The sequence below is a fragment of the Maylandia zebra genome, unplaced genomic scaffold (genome assembly GCF_041146795.1).
Source record: "Maylandia zebra isolate NMK-2024a unplaced genomic scaffold, Mzebra_GT3a scaffold12, whole genome shotgun sequence".
Classification (NCBI taxonomy): Eukaryota; Metazoa; Chordata; class Actinopteri; order Cichliformes; family Cichlidae; genus Maylandia; species Maylandia zebra.
This window is the reverse complement of record NW_027490042.1, coordinates 154,651-175,503: the sequence shown is the minus strand read 5'-3', so window position 1 is coordinate 175,503 and position 20,853 is coordinate 154,651. Positions and strand designations below refer to the sequence as shown.

Sequence of the window (20,853 nt, the reverse complement as noted above, 5' to 3'; positions counted from 1 at the left end):
TTGCAACCCTATTTTAAAACTCGACAGTTTAGCAGTTAAGTCCTTGGCTCAGTTATCACAGTAATTGTGATTATTTGTTGGAAATAGTCCTGCATAGCCAGACTTTTAACTGGAATGAAAGAAGTCTGGGAAAAGGTCCTTTTGTCTGAGCCAAACGCTGACAGTCGACTAGCAGTATAGGCTAGAGGGGCTGATCATGATAGCATATCATGGTATTGGTACTGAAATGTCATTCTTTCAGAACAGAAATGCAGATGGACCACATAATATCATGTAATTTGAAAACAATGGGGGACTTATTAGATAGCTTATTGAACAGAAAACACTGGCAAATGTATTTTCCAACTGTAAAATGTTTCACTTTGTTGCAATCAGATTAGTTGAGTTCATACCCAGACAAAGAGCAAATGTGCAGAGCACTTCTATAATATGTCTAAATATTTTCATGAAACTCTGCTTCACTGAGGTGACTTCTTACTTATTTGCAATACAGAACACTATTTAGATATGACAGGCTGGCCCACCTCATCCTGCTTTCCAAAATTGCAGACCACCAGCTCATGCTGGCTTCCACTGGCTCCTCATTGTGAGGTGTGAGAAATGGAGGAAATGCCCAACCCTGTCTGAGTCTCACTCTGGTTATTTTTTCAGGCAAGGTGGCACTTCCTCCAGTAACGGCACTCTGGTGAATGCACCTGTCCTGCAAAACGCACATTTTACTGGCCCAGCTGAGGCAGGAAAAAGTAAAAAAACGATGCGGGGGAAGCAAAGAATGAAGTTTCAAAAATGGGAGTTGTGTGAAAGGTTTTGTTTTGTCAGAGGTAACACTAGCATGGGTGGTTCATGTATAAACAGGGAGCTGGAAATCTTAGATATGTATCACAGAGGCTGGCAGACACTGAGCTTGGTCCTGCAGTCCTGCAGAGAGAGTTTTTAGGTTTCGTCCCATATTACTGTGTCTCTTGTTTGAAATGTTTAGCGGTTTGCTAATCACCTGACTTCCAGATTGAGTTCCCCTCTCAAACAATGAAACTTTCAGTGCTGCTACTGGACAGAAGCCACTCCTCTAGCCACCATAATGTATGCTGTGGTTGGTTTCTCACAAAACTCAAATTGGCTACGGTGCTGCATTAAGGTTTCATAATCTTTCAAAATGTTATAGGTGTGCTTGGTAAGACTGCTTCTGAGCAGGAGTCTCTGGATAAATAAAGCTGGAATAATCATGTATTCAGCTTCAAATAAATCTCTTTTGGTTTTAAATGTCCCCCAAATTATGGTTACCAAAGTCTTTGTATTTCTGTTACCTTTAGGTTTGAAGTGTGTATGTTTTATGAAGTAGACACTGAAACATTGAATACCCATCAGAGTTGGATAAGCTTCTTTTTTCAAAATGTTTTTTTTAAAATTCAGTCAAATCATCACCCCCCCCCCCCCCCCCCAAAACAAAAAAAAGAACAAAAAAACACTGTCTTGGGTAAATGATATACTAAAACACTACCCAGGCCTGTACTTTAGCATTCTCAAGAACCAGATATTTCTAGTGCTTTGGAATATTTTTTGTAATGATGACACAGTGAGAGTTTGGAAGTTCTCCAGGAAGTCAAGTCACTTAGAAAAATCTTTGGAGAAGATTAAAGGAACATTTTACTTCAGTTTTCTGGGTATATTCAATTAATTCTTTCAATTAATGACAAAGCCACGGCTTCTTTAGAATTGTGAAACTGTTCTTTCAAATCTTTTTTGCCATCATGGCCAAACGTTTTGGCAGTGGCTCAAATTTTGTTTTTCATAAACATTTCTCAATCTGTTTCTATGATATACTGATGAACAAACATAAATATTTCTTATGCTTCAGGCCTTTATTAGCCAATAAAACAAAATTCAGTTTCGATAGGGGTGTCACTGTCAAAACCTGTAGCTACTACTGCAGTTTTCCCTTTCCAGATCCTTTCCTAAGGGAGTTGCTTTCGTATGTCCAGTCAGTTTATCCATTCCAGTGTCCTGCTGGCAGCATGGCAGAAACATTATTCAGGTCCAGTCCTCCTACTCAGAGCAAAAATGGATACTTGGCATAAATGTTTAGATGTGAGTTTCAGGTCAGTGCCTGAGCAGCAGACAAACCTCCCACTCAAAGTCTCCAAACCAAGGTCAGGACTTCTTTACCACTATCTAATTACACATTATGACTGTGGAATTCTGGTATTTCGGATCCACATCCATGGACATGAGCTGATGTAGGCCGTGATGGGTCATGAAAACTCCCTTTACAATTTTAATATAATTGCTTTAAGCAAATTGGGAGTTCTTTGCAATATAAAGTATAAGCAACACTATAGAAAGTATAAATATATAAAGTATAAGTATAAAAATAAGTATAGAAATACTGAAAATGATGAAAATAATGAAAATTACTGGTAATAGTGATTGTGCTTTTCACACAATCAGTAACTTTGATGGCAAATTTGTCTTTTCTTTCATTTCACAACTTTGTGTGGAAACCAAACAGATTAAAAAAAAAAAAAAAGAATTCAAACTAACATAAAAATAAATAAAAATACAAAACTATAATAGCTCTGACTATGACAATGTAAGCGACTTGGTAGTGGCAAACAAGAACTGCTGGAGTGGAAATCAGGGCCTTTGTGTTGTCCACTAGGGCTGGGCCATATTATACCGTTCACGGAAATACCGGTATAATGTTAGGCAACGATAGGAAAATGAAATATCGCAATAGAATGGGAGTAAAACGCGCATGCGCGGTGCCTTTGTTTTCATACGCACATGGCCGATTGTTGAGTGAAACAGATGAACCAGAATTGGTTTGTAAAAATGGTGCAACTTCCGTGATGTGGAACTGGTTTGGTGTTTGTCCGTCAGATACACAACAAAGCACATTTTTTTGCAGAACATGCAAGCGGCCGTTGTTATTGTCATATTTGTCGGACTAAGATGCTCTTAAATCTGGGAGTAATCTGGGTCCTAAACTCCGTATTCTTCAGGTCAAACAACACTGCAGCATCACTTAGAGTTAAAAACTGTCTAAATTCTTTCATCTTTAATAAAACGATCAGCATTGCTGCTTTACCAGTTGTAACTATAAAGTTTAACTTCCAGGCATCCATGAAAACAAAAGTTATTACATTTAACGGAGTTAGAAGTTAGCAGGAAGCTAGCGGACGTTAGCTCGCTAGTTTCGCTAGTTACCTAAGCATGATATTGCATGTTCTGACTGAGAGATTTCTGAAAAAAATCAAACGTACAGCTCTGCTATCACTTCCAACATAAATGAAGACAGGAAACTAAACAGCAGTGATGTTTGTAGGGTTACTGAAGTTGGGCTAGCTGGTATATAATGATGTGCTACGTGATCGCTAGCGACACAGCTATGTTAGCATAACATAAACAGTGAAGCTGGAGGACGAACACTAACACTTTTCCACTTATAAAAGTTAACGTGAAGGTTCTTCATGGTTAGAGACAAATGCAATCGCATGGCAGGATGCTGTAAACGGACCAAACTTCAGTCAGGAGAACAACTGAGATAATCCATCCACAATGCGAGGTTAGTCATTAATATACTGCAACAACATGGGAATAGAGCAGCTGCCAGAGAATTCAACATTAATGAATCAATGGTACAGAAGTGGAGGAAGCAAGAAGAATGAGTTTAATAAAGTTTGATTTATCTGACTGCTTTGTTTCGCTTAATGTGCCTTATAATCCCGTGCACCTTATGGTCCGAAAAATGCATACTGCACACTGCAGTTTAATGTTGCAAAGCACCTCTTTTTAACTTCAGTGGATATTATACATGGTTATGCTCAGGATATGTCAGCCCATTTCTACTGGAAATGCCTTTTGGTTAAACTTTCAGCAAGGAATTTGCATTTGCACTGTTAAATTTTTATAAAGCTTTAATGTACATAAAAACCAGCTTCTTGTTTATGTGAAAATAAATGGAAGGTTGTCTTTTTGCACTAGTAATGTTGTGGAGTTGTATTTTGTCTCGCATCAATTATATCGTCGGTTATATCGTTATCGCAAATTTTCAAATATATATCGTGATAAATATTTTTGGCCATATCGCCCTGCTCTATTGTCCACCCACACAAGCAGCATGAGCTGGGTAACTGGTGCATGTATGTGACTCGCGAGCTATTTCTTCCCCAAACTGTGGTCACCTTTATACTAAGAAAAAGGTGAAATAGCATGACACACAGGCATACACGGAAATTAAAACAACACTCCATAAACATCAATTCATTCCTATGATTTGGTGATTAAGGGATACAAATGACTCACGTGCTCATACACAATTTATTCAGACATTGTTTTAGCTTTGTAAATTAAATTATCATCAATTTTGGCTGTTTTCCAAGTCTCCCTACTTTTTGACAAGTTGATTTTTTTTAATAATAAAAAAAAAATATTTTAAAACCTGCAGTCAGCTGAGACTGAAGAAGCTCATCAGATGATGATAAAATAGTAATTAGGTCTATAAAAAACAGCAAAATGCAACACTGCAAATAAGACGAGTCTAGTGCTGCAGAAAAACTGGTGATTAATCACACAGAGAGGGGTAAAATAAACATTTTCTTCCTTATAATTATTTTATTGGTGAGGGCACGCGGTTTACTTCAGAATGCATATTAGCGTTCTGAACCCTTAAACTGAATACATTACTGTATACAACACTATAAACATCCTAATACTGTCTACTAATAAAGGAGATGTGGAAATTCCTTTAGTTTGTTGTCAGATCAGGGGGATGTTAATTTGATTGATTCAACTGTGTTCTAATTGCTGCAATTCCACTGGTGTAAAATAGACGCATCAGCACATTCTCCCTGTACAACGCATCCACTTAACACACTGTTTGCTGCTACAACTACACATGTTTCTTTTCCAAATATTTATTTATAAGTGACTTATGTATGTATGTATGTATATATATGTATATATTGTACTATTCTTAGTTAGCGTATTGTCTGTCTTGTCTTAATGTTGGTTTAAAATGGAGCACTGTAACAAAAAATAATTTCCCCCAGGGATCAATAAAGTATTCTGATTCTGATTCTGATTCTGATTAGAACCAAGTATTAAAACATACAAATTCTGAAACAGCAAATTAAAACATTCTGCTCATTCTTTTGACATTAATCTCTGTCTCTCTTCCACAGCATGTCTTTATCCTGTCTTCCTTCTCTCTCCCCAACCGGTTACAGCAGATGGAGGTTTCTTCCTGTTAAAAGGGATTTTTTTCCTTCCCACTGTCGCCAAAATGCTTCCTCATAGGCGGTCATATGATTGTTGGGTTTTTCCTTGTATGTATTATTGTAGGGTGTATACAATATAAAGCACCTTGAGGCGACTGTTGTTGTGATTTGGCGCTGTATAAATAAATTGAATTGAATTGAATATTGTGATTTATCCAGGTAAATAGTGAAAACTTTAAGCTTTATATAACGCACTATGACATTCATTTTGCTTTGTAGTACACCCCTCTGAGGGATAATGGGAATTAGACACAGTTGGGAAGAAATAAAACACAGATGCAAACGATCAACCAAATCACAGGAAGTAAAACTGAATATACAGAAAAACAACTAACAAAGTAAGATAAGGAAGTAAGCAACAATACCTAAAGAGAGAAACAAAGGCACAAAAATAAACTTTCTATTGGGAAAATAGAGGGAAAAATCTAACTCTAATTTAAAGAGGAACTAGAACTAAGAACTTAAGATTAAACATTTAAATAAACACTAAAAACCAAATGATAAAAATCTAATATTAAAAACATTATGTTAAGTCACAATCACAACAGGCTGTTTTAGAAATCTGTGGAACAAATGATCTGCCACGTTCTCCATGTGAACATGGAGTGTGTGTGTTTTTCATTTGTTTATGGTTAACAGATGGGTTATATACATTGTGACAACAGTCAGCTCATCTTCATTGTGCTCCTGTATTGCAGTGTAGTTAAGCTTCAGGTCATTTGTGTGATACAGCTAAGATGTTGTGCTGTGACTTGTGTAAGTGCACAGGTGTATATTTGTACACGTGTGTGCGTTTGTGTGTTTCATGTGTGCTAATGCTCTTTCTTCACCTCCAAGCTTGGAGTTGTTGCAGTGTCATGGGGTCACATTCTCGCTGGTGTGATACTGCACTCAGGCAAAATGCTTAGCCAAACAATCGACTTCTGTGTGATTATTAATGGTGTTATTGCTGCTCAAGGGTCTTTAAAAGGAAGTTATTGTGATGTGAGATATGGCGCTGCAGTTTCCATATCAAAAGTCTTTCTCCACCAGCACAAACAAGTCAAGTTTCTAAACCATATATTATTCCCTGTTGTTAGACTGTCTGGGCAGAGTGCTTTCATTCTTTTTCTTTCTCTGCCTTTCTTTTCTTTCTGTCTTCTTCTCCAGGGAGACATTTTTTTCCTTTGTTTTTTTAGGGCTGGGCTAGGGTGGAGAACGCTAGTATTGCTGGCGTTTAACAGGGCAGCACATCCATGCCAAAAAGTGAGTTCACCAAACTGCTGTTTCCCCAGAGGAGATGCAATAAGATTTCTGCTAGAGGCCCAGCCAGACACTTGACTTATAGATGAAAAAGGAGACGTGGGGAGGATGAACAACAAGGATTAGGGGGTGAGGATGAGGGTGTGTTTGGGGTGAAGAAAAGGAAACTTGGTTTGCTCAACAAAAATGAATTTCAGATAACACAAACTGGATATTTTTTCATCTGAACATTAACAGGTGGATGGGGAACTGTGGTTTGGCTTGAGAAAGGAAAACCTCATGAATGAAAGTGTCAGGTCCCAGAACTTTGAATAATTTATAATTGATTATTTTGTTTTTAAGTGTTTATATTTCATCTTTTCGACCCAAAATGCCTCATTTCTTCTAATGATTCAAGGATGAAGAGTTGGCTTGGCTCAGTTATTAACATAAGAATTTCGCCAATATTATGTTTTCAGTGTTAGTCAGTGTTGGTCAAGTTACTTGAAAAAAGTAATCAGTAACTAATTACTGATTACTTCCCCAAAAAAGTAATCCCGTTACTTTACTGATTACTTATTTTCAAAAGTAATTAATTACTTAGTTACTTAGTTACTTTTTAAAAACACGATTTACAACCTGAAGAGGTGATAAAGTGATAGATCTTTCAGCCCAATTCTACTTTTTCTACATAACCCATCATACAAAATGTAATCAAATGGAAAAGTCTCTTTTTAAAACTTGTTTTATCAGTTTTAATCTTTTAACTTTATGCATCAAGCAAATATTTAATTATATGCAACATTCTCTGACTGGAAGGAATTTGTTTAATATTTAAACCTATTTTCTGCACATTCCAGCACATAAAATAAAATATTTTTTGTGTTTACACTCACTCCTTCAAATAGATGCAAGTAAAACACAGCAGAAAATAAATAAAGTCAAAGACTCAGCGGTCCTGTTGCTCTATTTTCACCTGTAAAGCAGGACTGCGGTAGGCGGAGGTTTACCCTGGTGCAGGTGTGCCGCGGTCAGTTGAAGAATCCGCGAGTTTCTCTGTGAGTTTCCCATTACGTCGTTGCGCACTCGGTGCTTGCTTGGAAGTTTAGGGGGTTTTTTTCGCTGTAAAAAGAAGTTTTCTTCCCACGCACGATGGACGCTAATGTTTTTGTAACTTTTTATGGAATCAAACTCAAAGTAAGGTCAGTACTTCCACGCTTTAAACGCTGCACGCTCATACTCTCTCCCACAATCGATATGTGATCCATTGTTGATCTGCACACAGCTGTTGTCACTAACGGCGCACTCGCTTACGTCACTGTCATGAGACATTCTCGCAAAAAAATCACGGTTTTAGTAACACAGTAACGCAGCGTTCCTACGGGAAAGTAACGGTAATCTAATTACCGTTTTTGCAATAGTAATCCCTTACTTTACTCGTTACTTGAAAAAAGTAATCAGGGGACACCTCAGGCCCTCCAAGGTTTGGAGGCCTATCTCCACCCACCACCACTTCCCCTGCCGGTGGCGGACTCCCTCAGGTGTCGGTGTGTTGGTGGTTCTTTGTGTCTGGGGGTGGGTATCCGGGTGCACACCGGCTCACTCCTTGGCGGCCGCTTGTCGGGGCCTGGGGCCTGGGGCTCGCTCGGGCCCCTTTGGAGGTGGGGTGCCCCCGGCCTCTCGGCCTAGGGCTCGGTCACTCAGGCGCAGCTGGGGGCCGGCGGAGCTCACGGGCGCGTCACTGCAACTCCCCCTGACTTCTGCTCCGCGGCTGCTGGGCGAGCCCTCATCTGGGACTCTCCTCAGCTCTTACTGGGACAGTGGCGCGGCTGCCCCTCTGTTGGTCTTCCATGGTCTCTTGTGTTCTGGGGGCCTCTGGATGTCTGGAGTTTTGATCTCCTCCATACCCGCTTCACACCCTGGAGGACGGGGCTGTGGCCCCCCCACACTCCCTAGCAGATCATTACATGGAGAAACCTTTGGAATGCAAGCATGCTGATCCACACAGGTATGCACACATGGGTATTCACAGACGCGGACTAAAGCTTTCTTGGCTGCTGCCTCAAAGCACACTGTGCGCTGTCTATCTTGCGTGCTGCACAATATCGTTTATTACTTAGTAAATACTGATATCTATGACTAGCTAGTTTATTGTGATGGTGCTTTGTTTTCTCTATTATTATGTTGCTCTTTGTTGTTTGCTGTCTCCTCTGTTTGTTTTTGTTTGTTTGTTTTTGGTTTTTTTTCTCCATACAGGTGACCCAGGAGTTTTTTTTTTTTCTCTCTCTCTTCCCCCCCCTTCTCACCGTCTCTTCTCCCCTTTGGGTTTTCTTTCTTTCTCTCCCCCTCTCTCTCTCTCATTCATTCCCCCTGTCCTATTTATTAAAAAAAAAAAAAAAAAAAAATGACAAAGGATGAACTGAAGCTCTGCCATCACGTAATGTCGCATACTGCTGTTTCTGATGTCATTTAGAAAAAAAAAAGAAAAAAAAAAAAGAAAAAAAGAAAAAGAAAAAAGTAATCAGATTACAGTAACGCGTTACTGCCCATCTCTGGTGTTAGTGACGTGTTAAACGTTTTACGAGCATTGACACTAGGGCTGCACGATTAATCGTTAGAAAATCGCGATCTCGATTCATACTTATGTGCGATCTCATTTCCAAATGACAACGATTTAAAAAAAAAAAAAAAAGACGACGACGACGATTGTACCACATTTTGATCCAGAACGTACTCTGCATGAAAACAAGCTCTCACTCTTCCTGCTCAACAAATGACAAATAAAAACAAAATTAAGCCTACGTGAAAGTGGCAAAAACTGCAGTCCTTCGAGGTGCCTTTTGAGGCTGGCTTCAGTCAATTTCCAGACTCCGATGTTAAAATGCCTATCTTTGCAGCAGTGAAAAGCAAAAGTACAAAAGTGATGTTGTACTTCCTCCCCTTCATAACAAACCCGAATGGGCTAAAAAGTTATTTTTATAACTACCTGTATCTGTTGGATCCTTTTGGAGCATTTTAGAAGGGATTATTTGACTAATATTTTAGCTTGCTATGGAGATACAGACCATCACACAAGTTTATACTTTGGCTTCAGTGAGTGACTTTTAGCATATATGTGTGTTTGTATGTTTGAGTCACGATTTCTACTGTCTTACCAGAGAAAGGAAAAAAAAATCAGAACAGCCCAGGTTTAAGTCCAAGTCGAGCTCCTTTGCTACAACTCTTCCCCACTCCCTCCCAGCTTTCCTCTCCACTCAACACTAGAGATACTAGAATATAAAAATGACGAGAAGGATACTCAAAACAGAATGGCTTTTTCTTGGCATCTTAATTCACTAATAGACATGTACAACCAAAATTCAATAGTGCTCTTTCATTACAGAAATGCCATAATTATGACCAACGCTGTGATGTTGGACGGTGCACTGTCATGTTGTAGTGACACACACTTTCTGTGCTTTGAGAGCATGAGCCAAGTCCTTTTTATGTCCCAGGTTGCTACAGTAATGGGTGCTTACATCAATGCAGCCCTGACACCTGATTGGGCCGGCTGTAACCTATGGCCCTTAGCACATAGACTTAGACTGCACTTATGATGTTTCTCCCATCTATAACTGGAAAATCGGCAATACCATCAGTAAAGAAAATAAAAAGGGAAATCAAAGAGGTTTTCCATAAGTGTGCAGCCATAGCAGCCGGGCTTGGTCTTTTTTAAAAGTGCTTTCAGGGACGCTTAGAGTGTGGCCTTATAAGGTCTTTACAACTTGACAACATGTCATGCACTTTCAGTTTCTCTGGCTTGTATTCGGTGTAGGCTGCTTATTAAACTGAGGCTCTAGAAGAAACATTAATAAGCTATGCTACACTCAGCTGGGTCATATTAGTGATTTAAAAGAAGGGTTGTGTTTTTAAAGCGTTTTGAAAACATCTATATTACTACTTATGTGACATCACCAACATCAAAATAGAGAACCTCAGAATCCATTAAACACAACAAGGACACACTCATCAAAAAGCTGTTCCACAGAAGTCGTAGCACTCCATGGGGAACTTTCAAAAACTCCCAACTCCACAGCAATGGAAAAAATATATGTACATTGACGTATGCCGGCCACTAAGCTATTTGTTCCAGTGTTAAACCACATTATCAGATTTGATGTTTGTAGCCACAGTGCTGTTTTAGTACGAGGTGAAATGTCTGAGAAGTGCGACGCAGCCAAGATGGATCACGTCAGGCTGCGCAGTTGATCCCTCACCCTGTTGACTAGATTTGTAGGACTGTGCAGTGCCAACGAGAACACGTCCAAACAAAGCACGTCTCACCCCCACCCTTCAGCTTCACTGCTCATGAGCTCTGCAGTATAATGGCATGAAAATATTTTAACTCCATTTAAGACCACAGTTAATCATTGTGGAATTATGTCAGTATCTTTCTGTTGGTATAATTTCAGCCATTTTTAGTGTCTTTAACACAACTTCGGATTTGATTTCTTTTACCGACACTTTCTTGTTTTCTCTTTCAGACACTGTCTAATTATATTGTCTCGTCTTTCTACCTAATATTTTCTGATTTTGACCTGAAAAGTGAAAGACTCCTCAGCAAAACAACGGCAACCACTGTGCCTCTGTTTTGCTCTGTCAGTGTCTATTAAGTGACACTTAGTAATGAAGTAGGCTCAATGCTGCACTGACAACATTGTTAATGGCTTCCTCTAAGTTGTATTGGACCAGAAGAATATCTCCTTCTTCATGTTACAGCAGCTAATTACTTCCTTTTTGTAGTTCTGACAGTGATTAAAGGCAGATGGGGAGATTAATCATTTTGAATTATCGTCACCACCTTTAAAGACTGAAGACAAAAGATCATGGCTGGTATCCTTAATTCCCCTTTGTGTTTGAGGCATGATGGGTAGAGTTTTGTATGAATGAGAATGTATGAAAATATTGATACATTTGAATGTAAAACTGGTCTTTTATCTCCTCTCATTATTGATGATGAGAGGAAATAAAGGAAATAATCCCAGGAATAGTGTATAGCATTTTTGTTTGAAAAAACATCTCTGCACAGAAGAGCCAGGCGTCATGAATGAAAGCAATTGATGTGCCTGGTGATTGCTAATGTAGAGGGCTGTTGTTTTGTCAGTTGAATTGCAAGTGCTGAAATGATTGAAGGTTCTAGACCAGATCAGTTCAGTGCCATGTTTCAAAGCAGCTAAAATGTCATTTGAAGTTTCATTATTAAAAGTAGAGGAAACCTGTGTTCACTCTGCAGACTCCAAATAACGGGCCCCCTCCCCTGCCCAGCTCATCTCTTCCAGAAGGCTACTATGAGGAAGCGGTTCCTTTAGGTCCTGGAAAGGCTCCAGAATACATCACCTCCAGTAAGTGACAAGCTAATATATAAAACACATCAATCATGTAACAGTAGTTATGTTACAGACTTCTGAAGAAAAAAGTGAGTGTGTCCCAAGTTTTTGCGTTACCTGATTTGAATATAAAATGAAGGGCAGTCTATTCATACCCTCTCAGACTATGACTCGGATGCCATGAGCAGTTCCTATGAGTCGTACGATGAGGAAGAGGAGGATGGGAAGAGCCAGAAGATGCGTCACCAGTGGCCCTCTGAGGAAGCGTCCATGGACCTCGTGAAGGACGCCCGGATTTGTGCATTCCTGCTGCGCAAGAAGCGCTTCGGCCAGTGGACCAAACTCCTATGTGTCATCAAAGACAACAAACTGCTGGTGAGAAACACTCAGGCATGTTACTGTCTGTGTACGTACAAATGGTGAGCATAAACTGCACTACAAACATAATCTTTCTCTTCATGCAGTGTTACAAATCCTCCAAAGACCACACTCCCCAAATGGAGCTGAACCTGTCAGTGTGCAGCATCACACACATCCCTAAAGATGGCAAGAAAAAGAAGCACGAACTAAAGATTGTCCACCAAGGTGCAGACGCCCTGGTGCTGGCTGTGCAGAGCAAAGAACAGGCCGAGGAGTGGCTTAAGGTACATCAATAAATCTCAAAACTACTGCTTTTACCATCACACTGGATAGAGACGGTGTTTGTTTGAACTCTTTTTCCCATAAAGATGGAATTTGTACCAATAATGACGAGCTTTGACATCTTTATTGATATGTATCAATAAAGTTGTGGTTTGACGACCATAGTTTCTGGATTTTTCAAGGGTGCACACCCAGTCTTTTTTTTTCTACTCAAACGACTCAGTTGAGAAGAGAACTTCAAAGGTTATGCCTGGCAGGCTTTTAAGGGGTAAAGAGTTAATCAGTAGATAAAGAGCATTCTGTGTGGCCCAACTTTGAAGCTGACAAGAACACCAGTGCAGCATACTAGCTTTTCTTGGAGCTTTACTAGCTTTACTTGATTGCTGAACATCTAAAATATCTTGGGATCAGCCTTTAAGTTGCTTTCACATGTTTTAGAGAGTGGGTTCAAGTTACTTTTAAAGAATAAAGGGTGTAACTGTCTTGGCTTTCTTCCTCAGGATGGGCCTTTTCCTCGTATTGTATGACTGGTTTGTTGTGAACAGGTGGTTCTGCTGGTTTCTCTCTCATGTGGAGATGTTTGGTTTGCAGTCCTCTGAGTCCTTTCTTCTGCTTCTCTCTCACAGACTCCCCCCCCCCCCCCTCTTCCTTCCCCTGTCTTCTCTTTCACTCTCTGATCTTTCCTTCTGGCAGCTCAACAAGTCCACAAAACAAACCCGCCCCGCTGACATCAAATAAGCTCCGGTACTGCTTTTCTATCCCTGCAACCATTTGTTGTTGGAGAGCACCTCTGTGCTCTGTCTGTTTCAGTTACATTGATGGTGGGTGTCATCTGGTCTTTTTGTTTTAAAAGGAAACCCCCACCCCACATTCTTCCCTCTCATCTCTGCTCCCTTCAGATCTCATATGTATCTCCTGAAATTTATGGTTTCTCAACAACCTATCGTGTGCTATTTTAAGATGCCTCCTAGCGCATTTGTGTGATGGTATTTTTTATAAACATTTGTGGCCTCCAGCAGTTCCAGTGGACTTTTAGACTTGAATATGTGATTTGTCTTCTTGTTTTCCTCCTTGTTAAGAAAACAATCCCTCAAGCATATTTTCCCCATGTACTGATGGAAACACCAGTCTTACTATATGCAGTGTTTCCTTTTGGTCTTTCTCTGGAAGTTTCAGCTGTAGCATGTTTATTGCAGTCAGGAAACAAAGACCCAAACAGTTTGGATTTTTTCTTCTTCATTCAATTACTTGCTCGGCATGGTAATTAGATGTTGTTTATTGATTGGCTGGTGCAGGTAACCTCATCGGGGGGCTGAAGTATCTGCAGGCGGTTTCAACCAGACCCATGAAAATATACAAATCCCTCAACCATCCGAGTGATGGTAATGAGTGCACAAATTGTTGCTTGGAGAAACTGGGTCTGGACACATATTTAGTCAGGTGTCGGGATTGTGGAAACAAATTGAACTGATAGTGCCGTGGCAGGTATTTTGTAACTCTAGCAATTGCTCTGGGTTTTTTTGTTTACTTAATTGATGCACATGTAGTTCGTCATGCCACTACAGTTGGCTTTGTTACTTGCAGGGTTACGTTCCTTGGCTGGTCTGTGTTCCCTTCAGCTGTGGGGTGTGTAAGAGTGGCATCAAGTCACACAAAGTGGATATGTCCCAGTGTGTCTGCTGCCCCCCTCCCTCTTTGTCTCTTTGTGGTTGCCACAACTGAACATGCAGACTACAATTCAACTTACTAAAACTGCTGGACAGGACAGGTTATTAAAAGAAGAAGGAAAAAATAGTAATTGAGACTGTTTTTGGATATTTTAAGTATTCGTTGTTCCCCCTTAAATTTATTTTTGTCTCTTGAGCTTTGTGTTTTTTGTCCACCTCTCACAAGCTCATCTTTACCCAGAGAGACATTGAGCTTCAGTAACAGTCATTCTTGAATATTATCGATCTGAATCAAAGAAGTTCAAATTTATTTGGATATTTTCCCCCCACTGGCCAACAGTGAAATAGAAGTCAGCATGAAGTCAGCATGTGAAATAGAAGTCATCGGATTCAACAGAAGGAGCAGCTCTGCTTTGCTCCACAAAAGAAGGAGAGGAAAGAAATGAAAGAAAGCAGGGTGAAGGGAAAGCTGGGAGAGTACCTGAGGCTTTCCAAAGCCCATAGTTTACAATAATGACTCTCCCAGACCCTGTAGGCTAACGATGTGTTTATGGAGCACACATGTCCATATTGTGTCATTGCTTCATTTTCCTTTTCAGTGTTTTTTAATTGTATGGATTCCCCACGCCCTAACTCCTTCTTTGTCTTCATCTTTGCCTGCTGATATAGTCTGACCTCATTTCTTTGTCTCGCTGACTGACTAACTTCTCTTTTCTTTTCTTTGCCTGCATAAATTTTGGGGGAAGTAAGTGGAATGTGCACTGTTAGTCACAGCTTATCTGCTCAAGTTTCCATTACAGTCCAACCCCTTGTGCAAACTCCTTGACAGTGTATGGTTGTCCTGTGCATGGCAATGCCTTCATCACTTTCAAGATAAGCATTTACAATACATTTATAGCTTGAGCTGTAATGCAACTATTCCAGCATGAGCCTTTAAAATAGGCCTCAATGAATTGTCAAAAAAACAAAAAAACCAAACAAACCCTGAGACAGACAGATTAGTTTATTTTTAGTTTTGTTTTGGTTTTTTTGCATCAATTGGATAAGTGCTGCCAAAAGCAATCACTCAGAAAACAAAAGGTTTGTGTTGGTTGATTATATCATTTTTTTCTTTTATCTTTTGCCAGACAAACAAACAGACAGACAGACAGACAGAAAACTTTATTTCAAATCCCTTTTAACAGGAAGAGAACCAGGGTCATGGAGGGACAGCCATTTGTAGGTTTGCAGACATTGTAAAGAATGGGTTTCACGTCTATTAAATGCTTCAAGTTGCTTCATCTGTAAAGAAATCAAGCTGTTTTTATACCATAAAATTGCAAAATGTGCACTGCAAGGAGGTGAACAAGCAATGAGCAACAAGTCATCAGTCAACACTATTTTCTTTTTTATTGCAAGTTGTGTTTCAGCACCCATAGTTATAGCCTCCAGTCTCACCACCTCCTCCTCTTTTTGATTTGTAGTGCATTATCAGACCTACGTAGTACACTGGCATGGCAGCAAAAGCTCTCCGAAGGAAAGATAGACATGATGTTGCTGTCTATCCCATTCTCTGGCCTCTTAGCTGCTCTCAGAGCCAAACCCATGGAGCCACAGCCTGTCATTTCCCCCACGAAACCCAGTTATGCTCCTTCCAAGCCAAAACCAATGAGTTGAGGAGCCCAGCGCAGCTAGAGATGGTTCAGACGAGTGGGAGTTTGTGTGTGTGTGTGTGTGTGTGTGTGTGTGTGTGTGTGTGTGTGTGTGTGTGTGTGTCTGCATGTGTGTCAGGGAGTGCATTAGCCAACTTGCGCACACAGCGGTTCAACTGAAATCTCATTTTGCTATACCCACTGTTCATCTGCACTCTCTGTCACTGCCACATGTCTGGGATTGCCAGATCCCATGGTGGGTTGCCAGGTCAGACATCCAATGAGGTCATGGTAAAGCACGCTGGCGCCCTATTCACAGCTCTGCAGATCTCATTCACCCCTACTGGACCTTATTGTGTATGGATTCCATGAATGCAGGCAAAGTCTTTGTGTCTCATGTTTGTTACAGACCTGCCAACCCCCACCCCGCCACCAACTACTGCCACACACCACATGCATGCATGCTCTCCCTCCTGCAGTTCATGCACTGCTTGTTGCTCCCTTGGCTGTGATTCAGTAGCATGATGAGATGTGAGAGAGTTCACCATACATGTGGCCTGCATTACCCCAGTCAAACCTTCTAGACTGAAGGAATGAGCTTCTTAATCATGTGGCAATTCAGCGAGGAAATATTTTAGGATTTTTAAATTAGGAATCCACCCACATGGTATGATCAGCAGTCAGGAGCCGTTACAGATGGCGGCATCTGATCTCCCACAGCGGCAATCAAATGTGTGACTGTGGACTTGTTTAATGTGAATGGCAGCCACGTTAGCTAATGGCGTATTTCCTTGTGGTGTTCCTAGGTGATGAGAGAGGTGTGTGTTAATGGGAGCATAGATTTGGATGGAGTTGGATCTGGATCTCCAGTGCATAAACCTGAACTGGAAAAGGTAAACAGAACACACTCACACTGATAGATGATAGTCATTTTAACAGCTTGTTGTATTTTGTTATTAAGCGTTGCTTTTGTAGGGTTTGAATCAGGTTTCAGGTTGGTAGAAGATTTGCGATTTGCGGTTTTATATATATATATATATATATATATATATATATATATATATATATATATATATATATATATATATATATATATATATATTGTGCGTGATGTCATTCAGATGGTACCTTAATTTATTAGCCTTGGCTTACTATTATTTGTGCAATAGATAACTTCATGGAATAGCAGTGTTTTGAATCAAATATCTGTCTTCCCACTGTAATTAACACCAGTTTAGTTTAATAAAATGTGCTTCCAGTGTCAATAAAAGGTTACACGTACTTAATCTGTTAAACCAGGATTTGTTGCTGTTTTTTGAAGCAGACACTTGCTTCTTATGAGCAATTTTCTTTTTTTTCTGTTGACACACTACTGCCTTTCCAATGAACACAGGAAGGAGAAAGATGACATAAGGCTATTGGCCTTAGCCAATAAATTTTCAAACGTCAATAATAGATTATTTGGTTCCAAAACTCCTTAGATTAATGTATTCTTGTAGACATAACCTTGTATTTTCAAAATCACAGTATGTTTTCAGGCGGTGTCTAAAAACATTTACTTCTATATGGCACAGACAGGAAATTTGGCTTTCATGGGAAAAAGCAGGTAAAAAAGCAGGTAAAATCACTGTGGACAAACTGCACTCGGCACATGTATGTGTGCCTGACAAACCTCTTCCAACTTGGCATGGCAAACGTAAGCCCAGCCTAATCTCATCTGTAACATGTTGCAGATGTTACTGCAGTGTAATTAGCTGTGTTGATTAGCTTCTTGACTTGTCTGTCCTCAGGAAAGTACAGTTTTGTTCACTATGTACCTTCCTGTACACCCATTCTTTTCTTTCTTCTTCTTTTTTTCTCTGTGGTTGTCCTGCCTCCAGAAGACATCGTGTGACAGGCCAAGCTCAGATGGGGAAGCAACCCATGAGAACGGTCACAGCGACTGCAAGGACCAAGGTGAGAGTCACAACGACAGTTGCTACCAGAAATGAATCATTTTCATCCATTTTAGTTTGTGCTTAAAACAAAAAGGTCTGAACAATCTCTGTGTTATGAGTAACAACAACTACAACAACTGCAATTCTGGATCTCTGGTCAAGGTGAATGAAGACCAGTAGTTGCCCTTTATGGTGCCAAACAGAAAGTATCTTTTCATCTGGATGCCATGGATTAAATAAAATCAGCTTTGAGCTTGCATGTCAACAGATCCATGACAGATGAACAATCTAATGAAGACTGTGTGATTGAGCTAAAAGCTTGTTTTCATAGTGCCATTCCGATCACATTGCATTCACATAGTACCTTTAATCATAGCCCCATGGCACAGTACAACATCAATAATAAAATTCAGTGAGGGACAGGAGTTATTAAAACTGGTGTTTCTTGGAACCGTAAAGAATTGTTCTCAGGCTGAATGGCTGTCTTTCTCACGTAATCTCCCTCATAATTCAGAGAGGAATCTCCGCAAGCTGTGGAAAGGTCAGCCTTTATTGAAGGCTGAAGAATGAGCATTTGGATTTATTTAACATGCTTTTACATGGGGATGGTCTTTCCTCACTCAACTAAAAGCCAAAACAAAGAGATACCGTTGAAATATTCTCAGATTATTTACTGTGTGTTTTCTCAGCTGGCACAATTCTTCTGGGAGAGAAAACTCACTTTACTTGTCAGCTCAGTTATTTGGATTGTCAACTAAAATTTAACACTCTTATTTTTTTGCTCTGTTTAGATTGGTGAATTTTTCCAGAATTGTATCTGAAACAAATTTCCCACCAGCAGTTGATTTAAAGTCTAACAACCAATTGGGTTTCAAGATTTGAAAACATTTGGTTGTGCAAGACATTTTTCTGTGTTGCTTCCATGAAATTATGAGATCTGGGGTAATATCCAAGATGTGTACTGAAAAAAGAGTGCATCTTTGAACAATGAAGTACGCTTTGGGGTGGTTAGAATTAATTGGATCCCAAAGACCTACATGCTGTTACTGACTCTGTGATAATTTGCTATATAGTAAACATTAGCATTCCATTAATAATAATAAAAAGATCTCTCTCTCTCTCTCTGTCTGACTGTTTTAGCACAGCTTTTCCTTTGCTGCACTACATTTACTCAAATTTAGAATATAGGTCCTCAGCCCTGCTTATAAATAAGTTGCTATTATTTCAACCTGGTCCTGTGATCTCCTTTCCTGGTGAGTTTATGAACTCAGTCACTTAATTTGGGTCAGATTTAAAACAGCATTTATTTGATCAATCTGGTCATTGTAAGAGCCATAAAGGGGCATTATTCATTATACGGTCATTGGTTAATGACCTATGATTGAAAAATTGCTAGTAAAAATTAGCATGTGGCATCAGGGTCAGATCAACGCCTCATTCTGGTTTCAAAACACCACGATGGTGTCATGGTAGATTTGTCTTTCACGCTGTCCACGATACTAACCCAGAAAGAGGGAAGAAAAATGAATCCACTTCCACTCCAACAGTAGTAAAGTGCATAACATAGTTTTAGAACCAACATTGTGAGAAAATAATTCAGCGACTACCAATGTTCCCTCTAATTTTTCACGTGTCTGAGCGAACACACAAACTCCCTGAGTGACATCAGACGTGTGCACTGTGGTCACGCCAGCATCTAATCCATCCAAGTTACATGGTTTATTAAAATAATCAAATTACAGCATTTACATTTATGTTAGACTACTTTTAAACTGCTTCAGCCCATTTACAATGAAAATGTAAAAAAAAAATCTAGCCATTGGCCTGTGTAGTATGTTAACACTATTGGAAGTAAAAATGACTTGAACTCCAATTTCGAAAAAAAAAAAACCAACTTTCTTTTTCTTTTTCTTTTTATAAAGCTCTGACTTGTATTATGAGTCTGTGGTCTGGGAGAGAGTCCTGTAACTCTCTGTATAATTATATAGTTACTCCTCAAAAAAGTAACTCAGTTTGGCAAACAAAGTTTTTTGCAGCTATTTTTTTAAAATGCAGCCGAGGCATTTTTAAATAAACATTTCAAACTATTTACAGAACAATCAGCTGTTCTGCATCAAATTTGATGCCACACAAATTATTTGTGACACTCCAAAAAATAATTTCTGTCCACTAGATAAAGGAGAACAACAGCCTGATACCTGCAGGCCTGACAACAGGAGATGTATCACTGCTGTAACACCTGTAACATTCAGCAGTCGCCTCATTGTTCTGACGCACACAACAAATATATTGACTACACTACACACTAACTACACAAGATTTGAGCTAAACGTCTCAAATCTCTCACATCTCAAAATACCGCCGTCACTCCTAAAATTTCCCCCCGTTTCTAACTAGTTGCCACGTTGCCATACCATTTTTTTGATTGGTCGACATGGTACTTTTTTGGACGAATAGGAAAGAAAGAGGGGGGTGGGGGTTTGTTTTTGCTCACATACAGAGAGTGCTTTCGAGCCTTTTTCCTTATAAAACGCCGTTTTTACCGTTTCTTCCTGCAGTAAATATAAACAATGACAGTATTCAGGAAGGAAACCAAACATTGCAGATATTTTTATCATAACTCTGGTTTTACGTGGCCTATCAACACAATTTAAAAACTGGTAGAAAGTCCACACTTTTTCCGTCAATTGTTCCGTCTGTCCTGCTCACATCTCCAATGGTTGTACACGTTGTCATTAACGTGGCTTCACTCCACATCAGCCACGCCGCTTTGCTAGTTAAAACGCCAGTGTCGGCACATAAGGACGCTGTCATAGCCTGTCAACCACGTTGATTGGCTGCGTATAAAAATGTGAATCACATTATCGGCTGGACTATGGGATAAGGTGGCATCGTTCTAATCCCATACGGGAGCAGCCAGTCACTTACTGACTAACACTGCAAAACAGAATTGTTAAAGTTTTATTTTCAATTCAGGTTAGTTTTTTTTTTTGTGCGCAATGCAGATTTTCTGTGTGCAGAAACCGTGCCTGCAGTGCGCAATTGCGCACGTGCGCAGCTTAGAGGGAACATTGGCGACTATTAATGTGACTTCTGTCACACCAAAATTTATT

The 20,853-nt window shown here is 39.7% G+C and overlaps 1 protein-coding gene across 4 annotated transcripts in view; it reads left to right on the top strand.

The window, feature by feature from the left end:
* The window catches only part of LOC101465961 (actin filament-associated protein 1), a 90,831-nt gene that overhangs the window by 57,179 nt on the left and 12,799 nt on the right, over positions 1-20,853 (top strand). For 3 of the 4 annotated variants that reach the window (XM_004575013.4, XM_004575011.5, XM_004575014.5), the window contains exons 4-8: positions 11,770-11,878; positions 12,027-12,238; positions 12,328-12,507; positions 16,610-16,696; positions 17,684-17,759. In XM_004575013.4, the coding sequence (XP_004575070.1) occupies positions 11,770-11,878; positions 12,027-12,238; positions 12,328-12,507; positions 16,610-16,696; positions 17,684-17,759 (664 nt within the window). The remainder of the gene's footprint in view (positions 1-11,769; positions 11,879-12,026; positions 12,239-12,327; positions 12,508-16,609; positions 16,697-17,683; positions 17,760-20,853) is intronic. The other variant, XM_004575012.6, reaches the window with a different exon arrangement.